This window comes from Antrostomus carolinensis, unplaced genomic scaffold (assembly GCF_000700745.2).
Source record: "Antrostomus carolinensis isolate BGI_N321 unplaced genomic scaffold, ASM70074v2 scaffold12576, whole genome shotgun sequence".
In the NCBI taxonomy this organism is placed as follows: domain Eukaryota; kingdom Metazoa; phylum Chordata; class Aves; order Caprimulgiformes; family Caprimulgidae; genus Antrostomus; species Antrostomus carolinensis.
In genome coordinates this window covers 85,052-105,947 of record NW_010319837.1, presented here as the reverse complement: position 1 = coordinate 105,947, position 20,896 = coordinate 85,052, and the positions used below count along the sequence as shown (strand labels likewise).

The 20,896-nt window shown below is 37.6% G+C and overlaps 1 protein-coding gene across 1 annotated transcript in view; it reads left to right on the top strand.

Annotated features, from left to right (window-relative positions):
• Window positions 1-214: 214 nt before the first annotated feature.
• Window positions 215-20,896, top strand: part of LOC104526060 (estrogen-related receptor gamma) — a gene marked incomplete at its 3' end in the record, with an annotated part of 87,962 nt that continues 67,280 nt past the window's right edge. Inside the window, exons 1-2 of the mRNA XM_010169406.2 lie at window positions 215-225; window positions 8,599-9,014. Of these exons, the coding sequence (XP_010167708.1) occupies window positions 8,612-9,014 (403 nt within the window). The remainder of the gene's footprint in view (window positions 226-8,598; window positions 9,015-20,896) is intronic.

Sequence of the window (20,896 nt, the reverse complement as noted above, 5' to 3'; positions counted from 1 at the left end):
GCTTGTGGCTGGGAGGAGAGGGCATCTTCGGGAGGCAACTGAGTGAGGGGGCTGGAGGAGGATCAGTTGCTTTTATAGGTTTTAGTCTTGAGTCTTTCAAGACACTTACTCTCTGATACTATTTCTGGTATGTTCTTTCTAATAGCTTCTCCAATTTGACAGCGCTTGGTTGGCAAATTATAATTTGTCTGTTACAAATCTGCAGAAAATCGGTGAGGGAGCTGGGTGGGGAGACAGGTACACAGTGTGCGCACACCTACTCTCTGCCTTTCAGCCGTGGAGTGAAATTGCTGCTAGAAATTGTGAAAAATCTGGTGATGCAAACTTAGACTCTCTCTTGAGAATGAAGGCTTTTTTTTTGTCATCTTTTTCCCTTTGGAAAGTGATGAATGACAGCTCTGTCTCTCTGATCTGTAGTATTGGCTTTCTGACTGGTGCAAGTAACTGCTTTTGATGCTGTAATCATTTCAAAATAATCCCTCTTTAGAAAGCCTGTTATGTTCTTGAATAAATCTTTATTTTTGTAGTTTTGTATTTTTCTCCCTTGAAGTAGCTGAATGTAGCATTTTATTTTCTTTTGCTGTTTCACTTGATTTCTCTTACTAAAAAGAATCCTCACAATTAACAATTAGAGAACTCCTTGACACTTCATCATGTCCTCTGGGGGCTAGAGACATCAGGTGGACTCCACCTGATACCACTGGAGTATAACCGCGAGTAAAGTGATGTTCCATCACAGGAAACACTTAACTTCTTAACCAAAGATTTGCTGTTTTCCAACATGTGATATGAATTAAAAGTGTTAGGCTGCAGTTTGAAAATAGAGTACTAAAATCTCACTTTTCCTGATCAATATATGGATTTTCAAACGGTGAAACTTGGCCATCGTTCTAGTAGTCACATCACAGCCTTTCTGTAGGAACTGTTTGGGCATGGAAAGTCTCTTAGTGTGAGTTTGTACAGCTCTCCAGGTGCTGAAGAGCCGACTCATTTGAGGGATGTTAAGTACTGTACCAACAAAAAATAAGTAGCATTAGGCTAAAACCCACTAAACGAGAGAAGGTAAGTCTAAAGTTTTCTAATGATGTGGTTGTAACTCAAACAACAGCTATGTTCTAACTGTGTAAGAATGTTAGAAACACAGGAGAAAAAGAGAAACCTAAACATTAAGTAGGGATATGAAGTATTTACTGAGGTTTAAGTTGTATCAGAACCATAATATGTACACAAAACACAAAATTACACATTTCTTTTATGTATAACTTTAATTTAAGGTGCCATCTACTTCTGTTGCCTTCTCTTTGGTATTTACCCCCCTTTTTTTTTTTTTTTTTTTTTTTTTTCTTCCTGAAAACTGACTCATCAGAGCATACCAAAAAAGTATCTTTTTGTACTTACTTGAAATACAGGAGGCAAGTAGGCAGGTCATTTCTGTAGGAAAGTTTCTGTGGTGCTTGCCTACTAGTAGTAGTGCTAATAGGATACTATTTACATGCACGCATGCAAAATTAAAGGTTAGATTTGTGAGTTTTATATCAGCTTTATTTTTTGCCTTTCAGTTGGAGGTTTTGTTTGTTTTTGTAAGTGTGTTGCAGGGATGTATATTGGATGCATTGGACAACTGTGTTACTGAGGGCTGGCACCCTAAGTAACATGTTTTGGCTCAAAGGTGCAAGGTCTTTGAGTATTCTTCCCCATTTACTTTTTGTTCCCCAAAGAGTACCTGATGTACAGAATAATCGTTTTGCAGTCTGAAAAGATTTAAATTCTGTTGGCTATAAGTGCTTCAGCTTTTAAATTCAGAAGAGTAATGTTATGGTCTGTCAAACCGTAGGATCTGTATGCTGCAGAGCTTGTGCATGTCTAAGGATGCATTTAATTAAACCAGCATTAGTGCATCTATACAGACTTATTAAAACACTTAGTTTGTCTCAATAATATTGATTAAATAGCAGTAGTTTGTTTAATCTAAGTGTATTTTTGCTATTACTACATTACTTCCAAGTAATCAGGGTAATAGTCATCATCAGTGAAATATCACGTTAGTTATGAAGTAATGCCATAAGAATTGATTTAGACTTGGCAGGAAAGGAAAGCTTTCTGTCATATAGTGCCAAAGCCTGATTTGGATTATTGGAATGAGAGTTTTAGACATAATTTCTGTTCATATAAACAGAGTGTGTTTTATAGGCTTATAGGTTATTCCATACTCTGAGTATCCATTATATCAGGGAACACCTCAGACAGTTAATTATGCAAAACATCATGTAAGTAATTACACAGTATTATTATGCATTTAACAGTTTTATTGATTTGCCAGTTGCTCACTTACAGTATTTAGAGCTATAAACAAAAGATGTTCACCCTCAGTTGAAATAAGTCCAAGGAAATGCTAAAGATAAATGACACTAGTATGCATTGTTGCATCAGATGTAATCCTTAAACGTAGAAGCTGTCAACAGTGATAATTTGCAACACATTGGGGTATCTCAGGATCATTTCCTTCTTGTTAACAAAGTTTATCAACCAGGAAGCACAGGGAATCAATATGAAATGTAAAAGGAAGCAATAATGAATATTTATATACTGGAGGGGAGGTTACAATAATTCCCCCTCATTTTGGAGGGTCTGCAGTAGTTGCAAGTCAGCCACTTGAAAATTTTGTTTTTTAAAAGCAGAACAGAAAACAAAGTGCAGCCTCTCAGATTAGGTGCAGATGTGAAGGACCTCAAATAATGGCTTGTTTTGTTAGACTAAAAATGACCATGAAGTAGTGTAGTCTTCCACTGCCTTGTGTGCAGGAAGTGCTTTCGCAGAGCTTGGTAGATTGCGTACAGAGCAATAGTAACTGGGAAGCTGGATCCTCTGTCAGCAATCATCAGCTAACTCGGGCCACTGCTGGTAACAACATGATGGCTTCAAGCATTGCTTCTTCTGTTCCGGCTGCTAGCGGCTATGACAGCTGCTCTGGAAGAAGTCATTGGCTTGCGTTGCTTTTCCTTACCAAGGTGAAGTGCTGAAGGTTTCAAGAAAACATAAAAGAAAGAAGAAATTACGAAAACCAATGAAACAATCAAGACTTGTTAAAAAAACCCCCACCAACAAAGAAACAAACAAAACAAAAAAAGCCCCACCACCATTCTGATTTGCACAGGCTACTCTTTACCACATGGTTGTACATGTATGTTCATTAATAAAGACCTAATGCATAATAACATTTTTGTTTGTGTGAGCATGGGACAATATAAGCAATGCTTTGCAATTAGTGATCCCATCTACTAGGTTAACCAAGCAGGCTTTACGATATTTCATATTAAAAGAAGAAATCCTTTCTTTTCCTTCCTCCAACTAAGCCAGTGCACCTTAATGCAATGATGATATGTTAGACCCAGCAGTTGTCAAAGCATCGTATTACTGTGATGCCATAATGACACCCTGTCTCTGTAAAGTAGTCATGTTTTCTCAAATCACACGTTGCACCGTTGATTTCTGACATGACACTTCATTCAGTCACTTTCCTTTTCTTCAGCATCTCCATTCTCTGACAATAGCAGCTGGTGCCCATTTTCCTACTAAGTGATTCACATTTTGCCACTTTACTAGAGTGCAATTAGCTGAAGCAGAAAAAAAATGCTCAATATAAAGCAGCTTGGCTGAAATTGTTACTGAGCTCTTCAACGGGGCCTGATGTAAGTCTTGAGGTGTTACTGTGGGCATCTGTGCTAGAAGCAACATTTCAGTTTCTTTTCACACAAACATTTTTTCATTCTTGCATTCAGGGGGGCAGAGTATGGGAAATCACTGGAACATGCTGCACTGTTTTCTATCTGCTGATTTTGCTATAGACCTCTGAAATGATACTGAAAGTAAGCACAGTATTTGAGAGAAATGTGGTCTTTATGGTCAAAGCAAGGAGCTGGCTTCCAGTCCTGACTCTGCTACAGACATAGTTTACTATGTCACTTAAACTGAGACTTTCTTTCCTGGTTTTCACAGTTAAAGTATGAGGATAATAAGTTAAGACCTTTTTGGTTGACATCCATGAGAGTTAGAGGAACGTATGGGAGGAAAATCAGATGTATTGCACTGTTAGCGTAAAAAGTACCTAGGTGTGCATAATAACACCTGCCTTGCTGATGCTCCCACAGAGTAGCTGTCATTAAAAATGTCAACTTATAACAACCTATTCTGACATTTATGGAAATAGGGTAATTCTCTCTTCAAGGAAAGAAAAACTTCATGTGCAGGTAAAAGTGGACTTTTGTGTTGGTCTGTAGTAAAGATGCTCACTATGATTGTTGTGACTAATTACTGCTCTCACTGAAAGCACCAGTGCAGCTCTGAAGTAGCGAGTGATGCTGTAAGCAGAGCTTTTTCTGCTTGAAAAGCGAGCATGAAATGTATTCATGGATTGTGAAGTATTAGCATGTTCTTTTGACCTCCTTTAGATACTGGTAATAAAGGAAATGAGGGAAAAGTAACTTTGTGAACCAATTGCATGTATGGATGGAATATAAAAAACTCCCAGTGGCTCGAATGAGAAGGTTTTCTTTTTTGAAGGCTATATACTGTAATCAGATGCAGTTAATTTTTGCACTTGTATATTGATACTGATTTAGCCAGTGTCAGCACTGTCAATATCATTAGTAATGTGGCAGGTAGATGGAAATATGAATGTGATTGCATTAATAAATTCTTAATGTATTCAACCTTTCATAAGCACATGGCATTACAATTTATTCACTATTGTTTAAGACCATTTTAAAGCAGGAGTTGCATTTTGAAGTGCTCTGCCATTCTGCCTTTTTGCCAGCAGTGACTGGTTTCAGGACTTAACGAAGAAGTTGTCAAGTAAATTCAGCAGAGATGTGGAGAGTCATGCTATATACCGCATATTACGCGAGGCTTGCATCACCCTGTGTAGTTTCTCTTGTATATGGGCACGACAATGCTGCTAGAGCTAATTAGTTACTTTCCCTATAGTTACTGAGAGGGAAGTTTACTAGAAAGCTACTAGTTGTTAGAAAGCTTACCTGAGAACAGCCCACCACAAATGAAGCTGTCTTTTATTTGCTTAAAATCCAGTAAAGAAGAAAAAACAACCCCACCAAGGCTTTAAAATAAATACTGCACGTTTTTATATGACACATGTTATTTCTATTCATAAACCTTAACTAAATTTAGATTTTTATTAATCCAATGTGACCTAAAAATTTTGCATTAACAGCACAATGTGGAATTGGGCTTATTCTCTTTGAATGCAGATAAAGCCATCATCTTGAAAATAGCTCTTTCTGACAAAAAGGTGTTCTTTTGAAATAAAGTCTTATTCACTACATTCCTCTTAGAGTTAATGTGAATTTTAGTGCCTCTAATTTTAGATTGAAGTGAGGTCTAGAATAAAACCCACCGTCTGACAATTGAATTTATAGATAGTTGTGAATATTTCAGGCTTGAATAATAGAGCTGTAGAATTTCAGACACAGAGAGGAAGAGAGAATTAAGCTCCAACTGTAGTTTTAGACTATAATGCAGTGGTGTCTAGGAATTCTTCAGTGTAACGAGCTAAGTAGTAATTAGGAGGGAACTGAGGGAGGGATTTTACAGAGATCTAGCTTAGGCAGTATTCCAAATGTTCAGCATGATAATTTGATGGTGGTCCCACCTGCCATCCGTGTAAGAAGGCTCTTGAATTACTTTCGTTCAGATGTGGTACAGTAACGAAGGAGTGAAAGCTGTAGGTGTCTGTTGCCCACTGCAGCTCGTACCGAGCCTTGTCTCTGGTTCACCTTCTTCAGGGAATTGAGAAAGTTTTTGTTCTTGGAGTCGGGCGCTGTTGTTTTCACTTGTCCTTGGAACGGTTAATGTTTTAACTGCATATATGCTTTGCTAGTGTGCCCCAGTCCAGTCTGTACTGTTTAAGCTGTAGCCAAAAGCAGCTCTGTCTTGGTTAGGACTAGAAACTGCTACTTCAGAAGCATCGGCAGACTGGCTTTAGCCTAAGCAACACTGGTGGTGAGATTTTCATGCTTGGAAGACTGAGATTGTATTTTGGTTCTGACCGCTTGGAGTGGGAGATATCCGCTTTTACACTGGCTAAGACAACATGCATTTGGACAACTAATTAATTGCAAATGGTTTTTCTGGGAAGGAAAGGGTGACATTCGAGCTAATTATTGCACAAATTAGAAAAAAAAAATCAGCAGTGGGAGTCTTTGACAAGAACGTGCCATTAAGCTGGTTATGACAGACTGTAGGCAGTTACTCCTGTTGCTGTATTTTGAGACTCTATATGTGGAGTCTCAGCAGCAGGGAGATGAAAAGAAGACCAAGTACTTGTTTAGTCAATAAAGGGACCTTAGTGTTAGTGTATAGAAAAATAAGGTAAAACAGAAGTTGCTAGAATGTGAAAATTAATTGATATTTTTAATTGTAGCTGTATAAAATTTGGTGTCAAAGAAAGGGAGAGAGAGAGACAGAGAGACACCATGTTTTAGTACCCTAATAACTTCTAACTCTAGTCTAAGATCATAATGTGTGTGAGAGCCGTCCAGTAATTATAAGGTAATAAGTGGAGTGGTGGTGTAAGTGCTCTAAATTAAAAAGGAATTCGCAGCGCTGCTGTAAGTCAGTGCCGACCCGCTTTCTTTCAGACGTTGACTTGAGAAAAGTGCTTAGCCCAGAGTGCAAGTAGAGAGACAAGAGAGAGCTATCTATTAATTACAGCACTCATTAACAGTGACGGCTACAAGGCAGCAGATGCAGAAGAAAAGGCACACGGTACCGCAGCCTGGCAAGGGGATTTCCCCCCCTCCAGTTCTTGAGGAAAGGACAACACAAGCAGGTGGTCCAGTGTAATAAGATATTTTCATGGCTTTAACCTTCCCATTTCCTTGGTTTATTTGCTGACACCAGATAGCTTACTTCTTCCCCCTCCCCAAATAAGTCCCGATTTTAAGTTTGGAGGGTAACATTTCTGCACATCAATCTGTCTGTTTTCCAAATTCGCGTGTCGTTTGTTTTCAGTATAGTTTTGCAGTAAAAATAATAATTGAGAAGTCCTAAGTAAGATCCATGGGCCCTAATTTTAGGGTAAATCTCATCCTAAGCATATATTTTTAATGAAGGGTCAGGCTTTGATCTCGGTTACCCTCACTGGAACGGAAACCAACTCTCTGGATTTATGTCTATTTTCCATTGGTGAATTTGATGCCAGATCTTGAAGTAGAAATTGATTTTTTTTTTTTTTTTTTTTTACGCAAAGAAGTGAAAAAGTGAAGACAAGTTCTCAAAAATCACTTCAGAAAGTTAAGTGAAGTCAGTAAAATTGTCTGGATTTAGGCATTTGCTTTGAAAACATGAATCTGTAGCTCCAGGTGGGTGGCCTTATGGGGTAGTTGCTTTTCTGCTGAAAATATTTCTAGTGAGATGCTCATAACTGTCATCTGTACTTTGGCAGCTTCTGTCAGGAAAATGCTGGGTAGGCCGTTTGCTACTGTGGTCTCATAATCACAGCTGTAAAAAAATGAAGATACTATCTGATTCGGAGCTTTCTAATTACTATTTTTGTTTCTTGTTCTCCCTAAAATATATTTAAAAATAATAAAAAAACTTGAGGATGGAATATACAAAGAAGACTTTTTTTTTACTCCCTGTAGAAAGCACTATTTTGTCAGATCAAATGTTATGTGGTTTTATTTCAGATATTTAATTCTGAAAACGTGGGAACTTGAGAGCTGAGAAGACAGAATCTCACTTTCTGAAAGACAAAACTTATATTGAAAATTTAATCTAATATATATATATTTTTTTTTTTTTTTTTAATTCAAGAATGGAACACGTAAAATGTCAGGTCCTATAGAGCTGCAGATATATGGGATAGCAGTGGATTATTACTGGTTAGTCTGAGGATAATGGCTAGAAAGTAATTGCAGCCAGAGCTGATGAATCATTTCACTTAGATTTTGTGAAAATGGAGTCCAGCCTTAATTATTTGTTAGAGTTCCCAGTTGATGTGCTACTCCGTTACTAAATAGCTGTATCTATAATAAAGCAATATTAATAAAGAACAAAAAAGACTGTGGGAGACTTGCTCTTCAATTCTGGGATCAGATCAATAGATGATGAATGTGTGTTTTAGTCAAGTGTCTTGACAAATATTAATGACAGCAGAACATTTATGTGATCAAACTGGGAAATATTTGTTCCTGATAATGATGGAATTTACAGACAGCAAGTACCGACAGAAAAAGGAAGACATTTAATAGCCAAGTTATCTAATGGGATTTTTAATTTTTTTTAATTCGCTAGATCACTAGATGACAGGTTCAGAATTTAGAGCTGATGTGAAGTTGACACATAGCCTAGAAGGCCGGTGGAGGGGACAACAGAGGGATTTGGTCTCTTTAAAGTTTTTGTTTACTGCCTGTCTGGAGCTTTGACAAAGCTCTGTCATGCCCTTATGCTGATTACCTTCATGTAGAACAAGAGGTATTGACTAATGAATGAATGATGTGCAGTCCCTAACCCTTCCAGAGCAGCCTTAAAGAGCACTGTCTTTAATACACAGATTCTTCTTTCTCTCTCTCCCAACTACAGGCTTCTCTGCAGAATGTCAAGCAAAGATCGACACATTGATTCTAGCTGTTCGTCGTACATCAAGACGGAACCGTCCAGCCCTGCCTCTCTGACGGACAGCATCAACCACCACAGCCCCGGTGGCTCCTCAGACGCCAGTGGGAGCTACAGTTCCACCATGAATGGACATCAGAACGGGCTGGACTCACCTCCCCTCTACCCTTCGGCCACAGGGCTTGGGGGCAACGGGCCAGTCAGGAAACGGTATGATGACTGCTCCAGTACCATCGCTGAAGATTCACAGACTAAGTGTGAATATATGCTGAACTCGATGCCCAAAAGACTGTGTTTGGTGTGTGGTGACATTGCATCAGGGTACCACTATGGAGTGGCTTCCTGTGAGGCCTGCAAGGCTTTCTTCAAGAGGACAATTCAAGGTTGGTTATTCTTTAAACTTCTTTTCTTTCTTTTGCTCAGAGCAAAATAGTACAATCCTTGACTAAGTCCTATTAGGACTTCAGACTGTACCTTTTCATTCTTCATAGTGTTTGGTCTTACAGACGTTACTCAGGAAGAAGCCCCTTTGAAGCTTCTTTGGGAGTTCTGTCTGTCACGTTAAGCGCACTACCATGTTTATTTTGATTATGAAAAACAGAAAAACACTGGAGCCATCCAGTGTATGTTCAGTTTTTTTTTTCTATATGAGTTTTTCATGGATTCCCATAAATTATTGCTACAAAGAAAACTATTTTCTGAAGGTTGTCATGGATGCCTCTTGAACACACTTTGTGGCTGGCATACAGGGATTGTGCTTGGGTTTTGCTCCTAGTTACAGCAATACTGTACTTAAACTCTTACAGAAATCTGGTGTATTTTTGTTAAACCTACCAGTGCATTTAAAATTGGAAGAAAATGCAATGGCGTAGTGCTTTGTGCATATCAGTGTATTAATAACTGGTCTTTCACCCTTATGAAACAGTGGCCTTAAACAGATTCAACCAGATATCTGTAAGATCACATTCTAGAATAAGTTGTCAAGCTTTTGGTCCCTGCCCAATACTTTATACTAATCTGCTCTTGATACCTGTTACAAATATGCCACATATTTTGGCAGAAATTAGTACAAATGGGATAATTTGCATGACTACTTGTTTTAGCTTCAGAACCAATGGAGACAAAATAACCTTCTACTTTGATTTAGATATCATCCTTTCAAGTAAAATTGAAGGTGCTTTATTTAAGGAACATGAGGCCAAGCTTGGCCTGTACAGGAATATAGTGTCACATTAAATTAAATTCAAACTTCAGAGACTAAAATTAGATTGCTAAGTCCAAATTTAAGCTCCTCAATAAAACCTGCTTGATTTTCATAGATGTTGAGCACCTGGAATTCTCAGGACGGACAATGCAATTGGGTGATACAGTTTTCTTTTTAAAAATAAGTTACAATAAGGAGCATAAATTTAGTTTCAGTTTGTAATTTCACAAATTTGAAACATCTGGTCAAGATTTCTTAAATATTGTACTTCCATATTTAATGTCAAATTAATAAGGAAAAATAATGAATGTTTTAAAATTTATGAATCGCTGAGGCAATGGCTATTTTGTCATCCTCTAATCCATTTTACTACTGGGAGATTTGGGCCTTCTACCAGCATGAAGTAGACCTTTTATGGTGGCCATATAGCCACTAAAAAGAAACATTAGATTTCAGTTGTTCTAATGGAACTCAGTGTTACAAAGTTTGCCACAAGTGAAGGAACATACCTGTGAAGATTCCTAGCGGCCTGGGTTAATTTGTAAAATGAATGCATATGCAGAAACAGTATGCTCATTTCAAGTCTTTGTTTTGGAAAAAATAAAAAAAGCGGTAGATGATTTCACTTGACCTTCAGGAACATTTTCAGAAAAGCTCAAATAAAGTTTCCACTGCAGCAATTTGTATTTTATGGTTGCTAAGCTTCAAGCAGCAACTTCAACTAGCAACTGTTTTTCTGAATGGTATTTAATTGTTATGTAATAGCTGTCCTACAGAACTGAATTGATGCGTGATTATTTTAGCTATGTTTTGAGCAAGAAAAAAATGCCACAGAAACGTTAACTGATTAAAGTGTTGACTCCTGGCATTAATAGGTAGAACCTGCAATTTTACACCGCACCACAGACAGCAAGTTTCTGGGCATGGAAGCAAGCACAAGACAGGGACGTCATTCTCCAGATTAGCAACCTGGACTTGGCCACGCAGCTCAAGTTAGAACTGGCAGCTGTGCAAAAAGTCTCAGTACGGTTAAAGCACTAGCTGCATCAGCAGGTGACAATGCTGTGAAGACAAAAAAAAAATGCAGTAAGGCAAAACCAAGCATCAAGTGGAAAAGCAATAATGAAGGAACTAAGAATAGGAAGTACGTGACCATCATAATGTCATGGCAGCATCTTCAGTGATGGTGCTGACTAAACTGACACAACTACTAAGAGTTTTCAGTACCATTCAAAATAATGGAGGCTACTTGCTTTGGTGAATCAAACCATGAGTTGTGGTAGGTGACAAGAGGTACATAAGAAAAAGGTACTCTTCATGTTTTGATGAGTAATTCTACCTTTACGTTTGCATGAAGAATAATTCCTCTGAGGGTTTCTTGCTCTAAATGATAGAATTTAGTCCCAGTGTTCCTAGATGTCATTCTTCCTTGTACTGTTTCACTTCCTGGTTCCTACCACATTCTTTCCCTGCTTGTTTTTAAAATAAGTTGATGAGTGCGTAACTGCTAATAAGAAAACAGGAAAACAGAAAAAAACCCAAGATATTTATAAATACAGAATAGTAAACCAGACCACGTGAAGCATCAAATACTGTAACTGTGCATGTGTAAGGATAACATGTTTTGGCTTAAAGGATTGCTTATTTTAAATGCTAATAATTTAATTGTGATGGGTACTTCATTCCAGATTCAGTGAAAAGAGCACTTGACTTCCCAAACCCTTCTTATTTATCACTCATGAGTTACTAACTTAGCTCAGACTTGTAGAAACCAAGGGCTGCTCCTGTTGAAGTCATGGGCAAAAAGTGAAAGCAAAGCTGAGCTTTTAAAGTTAGATTATGAAGCGCATCTTGTGTTCACGTCAGGCCTGATGCCCTTTCCACTAAGTCAATGGGAGTCTTGCCATTCTTTCCATTTCAAAGGCGTCTTTTGAAATCTCAGAAGGTGAAAGCCACAGGCAGCTGTTCAGAGAGCCAGCACAGTATCTGTACACCACCAGCATCTTACATAACACAGAAGTAAAGAACATCACAGGATATCTAGTAGCCACTTACATGAGGCAAATTTCACTCCAATGTAGAGTATACAGCTGGTTTTAAGGGTAATGGAGATTATAATTCCCTTTCATATGACAGCAATTTACTCTAAAAAAAACCATCAAAACGTTCCTGCCTGATGGATTTCTCCTCCTCTTCTTCCTGTCTCTTGCAATCCCTACTAACTTTCTTAAAAGTAAAGAAATTAAATTAACCCTGTCTTGAATTGTAAGAAGGAGTAAATTTTTTAACATAGCACAGAAATATGTTTGGGGCTGTAGTAAAAAATGCATAGATTATGATAAAAATCAATAATATTAGAAAAAGTTAGAAACAAGAAACTACCTGGCTAAAAAACCAAACCAAAATCCACGAAAAAAACAGCTCAATATAAAAATTGGTGCCTTCTTAGGTCATAGTAGAATCTAATGGTGTTCTGCCCCCTTTTGTGACATATAAGGGATGGGAGAACTGAATGTTCTCTCTGCTCAGCCTAGTACTCAGCTGCAGCTCTCAGTTTGCTTCTGGGATAATTTACGTGGTGGCTGATTGCATATGTCTCACAGAAACACACACACAGCCAAATGTCCCCAAAATTGGCTTAACATCAGGGATAGTAGAAAATAGCAACATCTAAAAATAGTTACAGGTACATTGATTTTTAGGGTCTCTACACAGTTTTTGCTGTGCACTGTATTATCTTGAAAACTCCAAGCTTTCATTAAAAGAAAGAGGATTTTCAGTTGCCAGCTGAGTGCAAAATCTCGTGTTCAGCATGGAGGTCTTGTAATTACTAGATATTTTGCAGTGAATATTTAAAGTAAATACATTTCTCATCATTTTTATTTGCTCACTTATTATAAAGACTAGTAAGCACACGTTTTTCATTAATAATATGTAACTACTCAGTGCCTGTAACTTAAACATTTCTGCAAGTGGATTGAAATGGTATTCTTCCTTTCAGTAGAAGGATTGCAGGAATTACAGATTCAAAGACAGTTTACTATTTTGTTTTACTTTAACCTTCATCTTTCTAAAATAATGGCCTGCATCTGGATAACTTCCTTCCTTCTTCCAAATCTTCAGGGATATTGTCTTCTTTAAACTAGCATGAAAAGACAGTGTGAAAAGCTGAGGTACTGGTATGTTGCCTTCCTGGTAAGGCTTGTTGCAAAAGTTTCAGAGCTTGCTTACTTATTTCCTTGAACAGTGTTTGAATTTTCCTCACAAAAGCTAAAATATTTTGCATCCAATAGTCCTTGTAGTTCTTGGGCTTCATTTTTGGTTTCGTTTTTTTGTTTGGTTGGTTGTTTTTTTTTAATATGCTTATTTTGTTAGGAAAAACTGTTGTATGAACAGTATTGAGACAGCAATCTTCTGTTTATATGCAGGGTAAGTAAAGCAGCAGGTAGTAAGAAGCCCTGCAATCATACCCTCACTGTTTCATTTAAGAGTTTTATCCCCAGGAGTTGTTGCCTCTCTGTATCTCTTAACACAAACAAGAAATATTCCGTCCTGGGAATAGTGTTGTCTTTTTGGTCATTATGTGAGCTAGACCAAGTCTGCTGTCTCTTTTGATGCTGATCACCTTAGAGCCTTCAGCTCTGCAGTTCTGCAGTAATGTAGTTTCTATGGTCTTCAAAGCCTGCCCAAACTAGAAGCTAGATTAAACTGCTTTGTACTTTGTTCACCTTTTTGGTTATTCAAAGTTCTTTTTAATCCCTTTGGTGTTCAGGTTTTTCAACCCTCTTTAGATTGTTTACCCATTACTGAGACAATTTAATCTGTAAATATACAGGCACTTTACAGTAAATATATATATTTTTTTAAAATCAGAAAGTTTTAATCAGGAAAGTTAGAACTAGCTATATAAATGCAGATAAGGTGGCATTTAAAATAAGCAACATAAAGTTTGATTCGAGGTTGCACATGACCGAAGTGACTTCCAAAGGTTAATTTGCATCTCTCAAAGCTGACTCCTATAATACTGCACATCATTTTTGTAGAGGAAGTGAAAGCAAATTAAGTGAGATTTTATGGCTTTTCAGCATTTTTACTGGTAGCTAAGATTATAGTTTTTTATAGAAAGATAGGGTGGAGGCTTGCATCTTGGTGCAATAGTCTGTGGACCTTGGTTCTGGTGCAAAGATGGCAGCCCTCCAGTGAACCTAACACTAAATGTCACCTGAATCCATCATTACCTGATTAAATCATTCACCTTCCTTATGTAAGTAAAAGTCTGTGCATCAGCATTTCTTTCAAAGAATATTTTAAGCAAGCAATGATAGATACCTTCCCCTTTCCCTTGGTTTCTCTGTGCCTATAGGCCAACCAAACTAGTGAGCAAGCATTTTTAATTCCTTCCAACACGTCTTTTAATCCTGTCATAATGTCATTGTGTAACTATGGCAGCCAAACAAGATGCGACAATAAAATATAAACACGCTGAAATCTGAGAACCAGAGAGAAGTTTAAAAGTATACAGATGGTGCTATCCTTTTTACCATCTCTGCTTTCCTTACAGCCTTGTAAATTACATGCTGCATTTAGATTATTAGGGAATAAGAATGAGCATACTGATTTGTGCATAGCTATTTCAAACCCATCAGAAATACTCAGAAAGAGATGTGGTTTACAAATAATATTGGTACAGTGGTATGTAGCACTGCCATTATAATTAGATCTGGATCTCTATTTATTATAAACATCTCTGAAAGCTTCCAGCCCACTTAGGAAACTCTGTCTACTTTGAAACTAGAGACATGTGAAGTCTCAGCTAGCAAGTGTTAGATTTTAATGTTTCTATAACTTTTTAAATTTTTTACTACTTTGAAAGTAATTTGCTTTGCAACTGACTGAGATGTTCTGTGTGCTCATAAGCAAACAGTGACAAATTTCTGTGCTGTCTTGGTAGGAAATATCCAAATCAACCTAGGTAAAATACCAGGAGGGACAAAATCTAGGTGGTTCAGTCTTTCTGACTTGGACAACTCTTCAGTGACTCCCAGGAAACAGGGGATCAGTTCTATTTGTGTCTTCAAAGCATTGATTCTCTCTTAAGATGACCTATACGCCTTCATTTCTGTTGAAGATAAAGAAGTTGGCTCCAGTGCGAATAAAATGTAGTTGGGCCCTTACAGGTGTCATTCAACACCCCGTTGTATCAACCTCATATTGAAAATTATGTCAGTTTTTATGATGCTGGAAACCCATCTACCTAAAGTTAGAGGCTGATGCACAAATGTCATGCAGTTAGACCAACCAGCATCACCTTTACATGTTCATTTTAAAATCTCTATTCATGTTGCTTTCTAGGAATAAAATAAAAATAAATAAAAAGTACAATTTAGAAGTTCTAAGTGTATTATAGTTCAGTAACATAGTACCTTGGCTTCTTTCAAACAAGTCAACATAGTGATTTCATTTAAAATGTACTTTTAAGCTGACTATATCCCCCTGTCAAATACCATCTTACACTGTCAAGTTATTTAAAAACTAGCTGCTTCTCCTGAGTTTCTTATTGTAACAGAAAAGACAACACAAGCAACAGATACAGAAGCATAATCCTTTATACGTGGCCTTATCATCTTAGAAAAATATTTGAGACATTTAGGAACCAAGTTTTTAAATGTTAGTAACTCTTTGTGCGCAGTATTGTTTCTGAAGTCATCCGGGTGAAAAATTGTGAATACAGTAAACTTTAAGCTTAATCAACTCCAGATGACATGTAGCAGAATTCATGGGTCTATAATTCACAGCGCTATCTGCAATACTAGGTGAATCCATCTAAGGATTTGTCAGCCAAAACTGGGTTCAGTTAAGTTCAAATTCAGCCTTATTCCAACCTGACCCCATTTCTGAAACCTTATTGATAAGAATACTTTTACTTGTGAAAATATTTACTCGTACTTAAATTCAGTCGAGTTCTGACTGCGAAGTAGGAACAGAGTCTGCGAGAACTGAAACTTTAACCTGAGAGAAAATATTTTTACTTTCCTCAGTTCAGCTTTGCTAAGACCTATAAACATCAAATACATTTTTAAGTCCATCTGGGACTTTTTCCTCTATCCTTCTTTTCCTAATTTAGACTGTTACTCTTTATTTCCAATAGCACCTACTTTTCCTAAGTTTCTCAGGAACAATTATTTTCTTTTCTGACTGGATTACGTATCGAGGTGTTACCTAACATACCGTAATTCGCTCTCTGTGCTGGCTTAGATTCACCTGTCTCTTTTTCTAAACCTTTTGTTTTATTAATTCCCAGAAAACCTGTGGAGGTAATCCTGAATATCTTTCATTTTCCAGAGTTTTCATGCATGCTAATCTGCAGACAAGCAGGTGTATTCCTTTGGGTCTGTCACACAGGAAAACAAGAGCATAAAGGTGATACCTGGGGTAAACCTTACTGCAGAGAAACTTAAATCCAGTGATGTTGTAGACTCTGTTAAGAATAATGAGAATGCTTGCTTTTTAAATACAAATTTTTGAAAAAAAGTATTAGATTACAGAACTTTAAAGAGAAAGTTGGGGAGGAAAATGGGGCGTTATTGGATATAAATAAAGAGATACTGAAATACAGTTTCGTGGGCTAATTATAGCATAAAATTATTACATTGCAGGAATAATTAATTCCTCTCTATTGGTTTGCCTTTTTTTTTTTCCCCTTCTGGAGAAGTTTCAATACTGCTATCTTCAGCATTCCTCCTGCTTTTGTAAGTGGCTCATGACTACTATTTCCAAACACATTTTCACCCTGTATCTCAATCTTCCTCATGTCTTTTACTTGTCCAAAGATTTTCTGAGCATAGTCCAGAAGCTCATAGCAATCCTTTTACATCTTTAGTGTTGTAATATCAAATGTTGCAGTGTGAAAAGGGAAAGAAAACTTCTGCTAAGAATGGCTCTCTGCAGCTTCTGTTCTTGTCAGTATTTCTGGAAGAGAGACCCCTGTTTCAGCCTGTCCTAGAGACTGGAGCCAGCTTCTATAGCCAGCTTTGCACTCTTGATATTTGTGAGGTTCTAAAGTTGTAACTGTTGATGACAATAACTTCATTTGGGATAAGATGCCAAGGCATAAGGCCCAGTGCTCTCAGTGACCGCCTCTTTGTCATGGTTCTCATTCTTCCTCTTCTTTTACCTTGAGTGTTGCTGCCACTTCCATGCAAGAAATGGCTGAAATGGTCTCGAGAATCTTGGCTGAGTCCGGTTGCCTGGTTTGTAAAGCTGTCGAGTTCAAGTCCCTGTACCATTAAAACTGTACCATGACTCCACATCTCATTCAGTTAACCTCCAAACCTCATCTGTGAGATTAAAAAAAAAATGGTATCTTGGCCCGCTTATCCTTGAGCTGTGTGTAAAGATCTGAGAATCTGAAGCATCTAAAACCAGAGAGCTGGTTATGGAGTGTAAGTTTTAGCAGTTCACCTGCTATCTCAAGATCAAATGGCATCGTATTTTTAGTGAGTCAGTTGCTCTTGATAGGCACAGTGTGTTAGAAGTATTTCCTCATCTTTTGACTGAGGTAATAAAATTTAACAAATCAGTAGGAAAAAGGAACTGTTTTTAAATAAACATTACTCAGAGCACGAGGAGAGAAAAAGAACTCAGGCTGGCATAAATCCTGTTGTATTATTATAGTACAGGGCAGTGTGTTTGGGGAGTGAAGATTTGACATATATTTTTATTTTGAAACGTCATACTAATTTACATTACTCAGCCCTTTAACTGCCAAACTGTAAAAGTCCATTACGCTACTGAAAGGAATATACAAATTATCCCCTGGCACTTCAGGCAGGAGTTTTACATATATGCTGTTATTCTATCAGCCAGCTAGCTGCATGATTCTATTAAGGAGTAAGTGAGAAAATTATATTGCCTGCAAACTAATTGTGCAAAAGACTCTGAAATAAGTAATCAGAGCCCAGTCCTTTCTGAAAACCAGCCAGGAGATCTTATAAATTGCTCGATCGTTCTTGTCAGCCCAGTTTAAAGACTTGGAGCTGCCATGTTGATTTTGTTTACTGTATAACACAGCTACCTCTCCAACTGTTGACAGGACTGGGAAAACTCAACTTACACTCTTACTAGCTGCTCAGTTTCTGCCTCTAGCATTGTGCAGTGGACAAGTAAAAGGTAAAACTTCCTTCTGAATCTTCCTTATCAAAAGAAAATGCAGATCTGAGCATCTTGAATGGATGTAGTGTACCTATGAATTTGTACAGATTCCCAAACACTTTTTCAATTCATTTGTTTCTTTATTTTTAGTGTATAGAAGTAAATAAGAAATTATGAGGGCTCTACTGACCTGCAATGTGCAGTAAATTAAAGGTTTTTACCAAAAATACATCCACTAATCCTAGCAGGTAAAAACACATTTTGAGTATGATATATATACAGGTACGTATCCATTGCAAAATTCCATGAGATTTTTTTTTTATTTTTAAGGAAAACTCACAGAAATGAAATCTGTCTGTGGGGATATTTGATAAAATACTGCATTCATATATTCATAGTGGTGACAAAATGTTAGTTTCCTTGAACTCTTACTGTGGTCTTGCCATATTTTAAAAGGGGGAACCAGCTGTGACCATTGGTAAGATGTGGATCTTTGCTGCAGCAGTAAATCCAGTTACTGTAACTCTGCTGAATTCATTGGAGGAACTCTTTCCAACATCTTCCAAGTATATTTTCTAACATCAAAAATTAAGATTGAACATCTGCTGTAAAATATAATTCATTAAAGTAAAGCAGCCTAAATTGATAGGAGAAAATACCCCCTCTGAAGTACTGGAATCTAAGTGACCAGAATAATAGCTCATTTTAGAGTTCTTTAGATGGCAAGAATTTGCAGGAAAAGAAAGTTACGTTACCTGTGTATAATGTGCTACACGCTGCAGACCCTTGCTGTGTTTCACAGGATTTTGCACAAAACTGAAATACCAGTTTATGGATTAGAAGTGTCTTCTTAGGGAAATAAGCAATCTTGCTTATATTTCTCTGGTTTTCAGTAATACTTTTTGGTGCAGCCATCTGTACCTTTGTGATCTGTGCCTTTGCACAAAGGCTCTGGCTATAGTGGAGGTGCTCCACTTGCCTTGGTACAGAGCTTTGCTGCTTGAATTTCTGTGTTGGAACCTCGATCTCGTTTTTGGTCAAGATCGTTTCTGACCTTGTGCAAAGATATCTTTGATCTTGTGCAAAGCATTTCTGATTCCCTGTTTCTTTTTTTTTTTTTTTTTTTTTAATAAAAAGGGATGATAATACATTTGTTACTATAATATGATGAAGTTAATTAGATACAATTTGTGAAAGGCTTTGAAGGTCTTCCTGTACAGTGGTTATGCCTCACTAAGAATGCCTCGTTAGAATTTGAGAGGATAACATGAATCTTTTTTTAAGCTTGCCTTTACCACCCTTTCCTACGTATCATTCCAGAAGTGTTATTTCTTAACTTCAGTAATGCGTATTGGAAAGACGTTTTGCAGGAACTGTTGTACTGAATTTCCTACCCACCATATCCTTCAGTTTCCTAAATAGCTTTTTTCTGAGGAGCTAGGGAATGGGAAGAGAACTACACTGAAGTTTGACTTTTGTCAACAAGTACCACTAGCATTCAGACATACCAAGATCTGTTTTATTCACCAGCGTTGCTAAGTCGGTCATGCAGCAACATTCAGGAGGAAGAAAGCCCGCAAAGTCCTGAAAAGGTTGTGCAAAGTACAATCTGGTTGTATTGGCAGAATATACACCGCACTGTATAGACTTCCCTTATCATAAATACTTAACCAATTTTCAATAGATGTAAGTGGTTTAAGTATTACTTCCCGTTGAATTAGCAGTTGCTGAGCATTTGAGTCTTTGTGCAATCCTGCAATCCACTAATGTGATATTTAATGAGGAGACATCAGTCTGGAGAAAGGTAGTCAATATAAATCAGTGTTTACAAAGTGTGATTAACTCTGAAATATTTCATCAATGCTGTGGTCCCAGGCAGACTCTATGCTAATTATTAGAACCTGCGCATGTTTCAGGGGACTTTGACGGACCCTGAGTGCAGCAAACATGGAGCAGCAAAATTGCAATTATGCTCGGACTGTCTCTGATGACAATTTATGCATTTGGTGTGATGACCTCTTGCTTCCCAAGAGGGCAATAAACAGAATGCATTTTCATTAAGATACTAATGCACTTAATCACAGGGGGACAGGGTTAGAAAATAAAGAAATACCTTTAAAGCAAGATGTGACAGGCTGATGGGGAAGATACTTTATTTAAAAGTCAGTTTCCTGGTGAAACTTCTGACTGCTGCAAAGTCTGTCATACTGAATGGAGTCATGGGCAGTAAGATGCATGGCTGGGCAGATGAATAAGCTGAGCTAAGCTGTTTTATGAAAAGTGCAATAGTACTGGGGCAAAAGAGAACAAATGTTCTCCTATTTGGACTGGACTACCCAAAGATTGATTTTAAAAAATGTAAAGAAAATTACTAACATGTGTTTTACCCATTAATTTTCAGGCAGTAACAAATAAAATGGAGATGCTGTTTTGCCCAGGAGGGATCACATTTAAAGATCTATAAAATGGAGATGCTGTTTTGCCCAGGAGGGCTCAGCTTGTTCTAGGCCTTAAGGAGAGCTGGGGTAGGCAGAGGCAAGCATCTCCCTCAGGTTTTGTTATTCTGACAACTTGGTAGGAATGATCCTATTTCTGATGCCTCTCAGTACAAGAAATCTGTCTAAAGTATAGAGAGAAGGGGAGAAGTCCTGGCTGTGAGAGATCTGACCTGGAAGCTTTAAAATGTGTTAGGTGCAATGAAAGAAATTCTGTTGCGCCCTGCCTGATATACTGTGCCTGCTGTTATGGAAGGAGAATGGTGAAACTCTGTAGTACATGCTACAGATGACTGCAACAAAGCATGACACTCTCCTTTTCATATTCTAGACAAAGAAAAACTGATAAAATTGGTGGAAAAAAGGAAACGAAGAATTCTCAGGCTAGGAGCCTAAGCATGTGGCTTGGTACAGA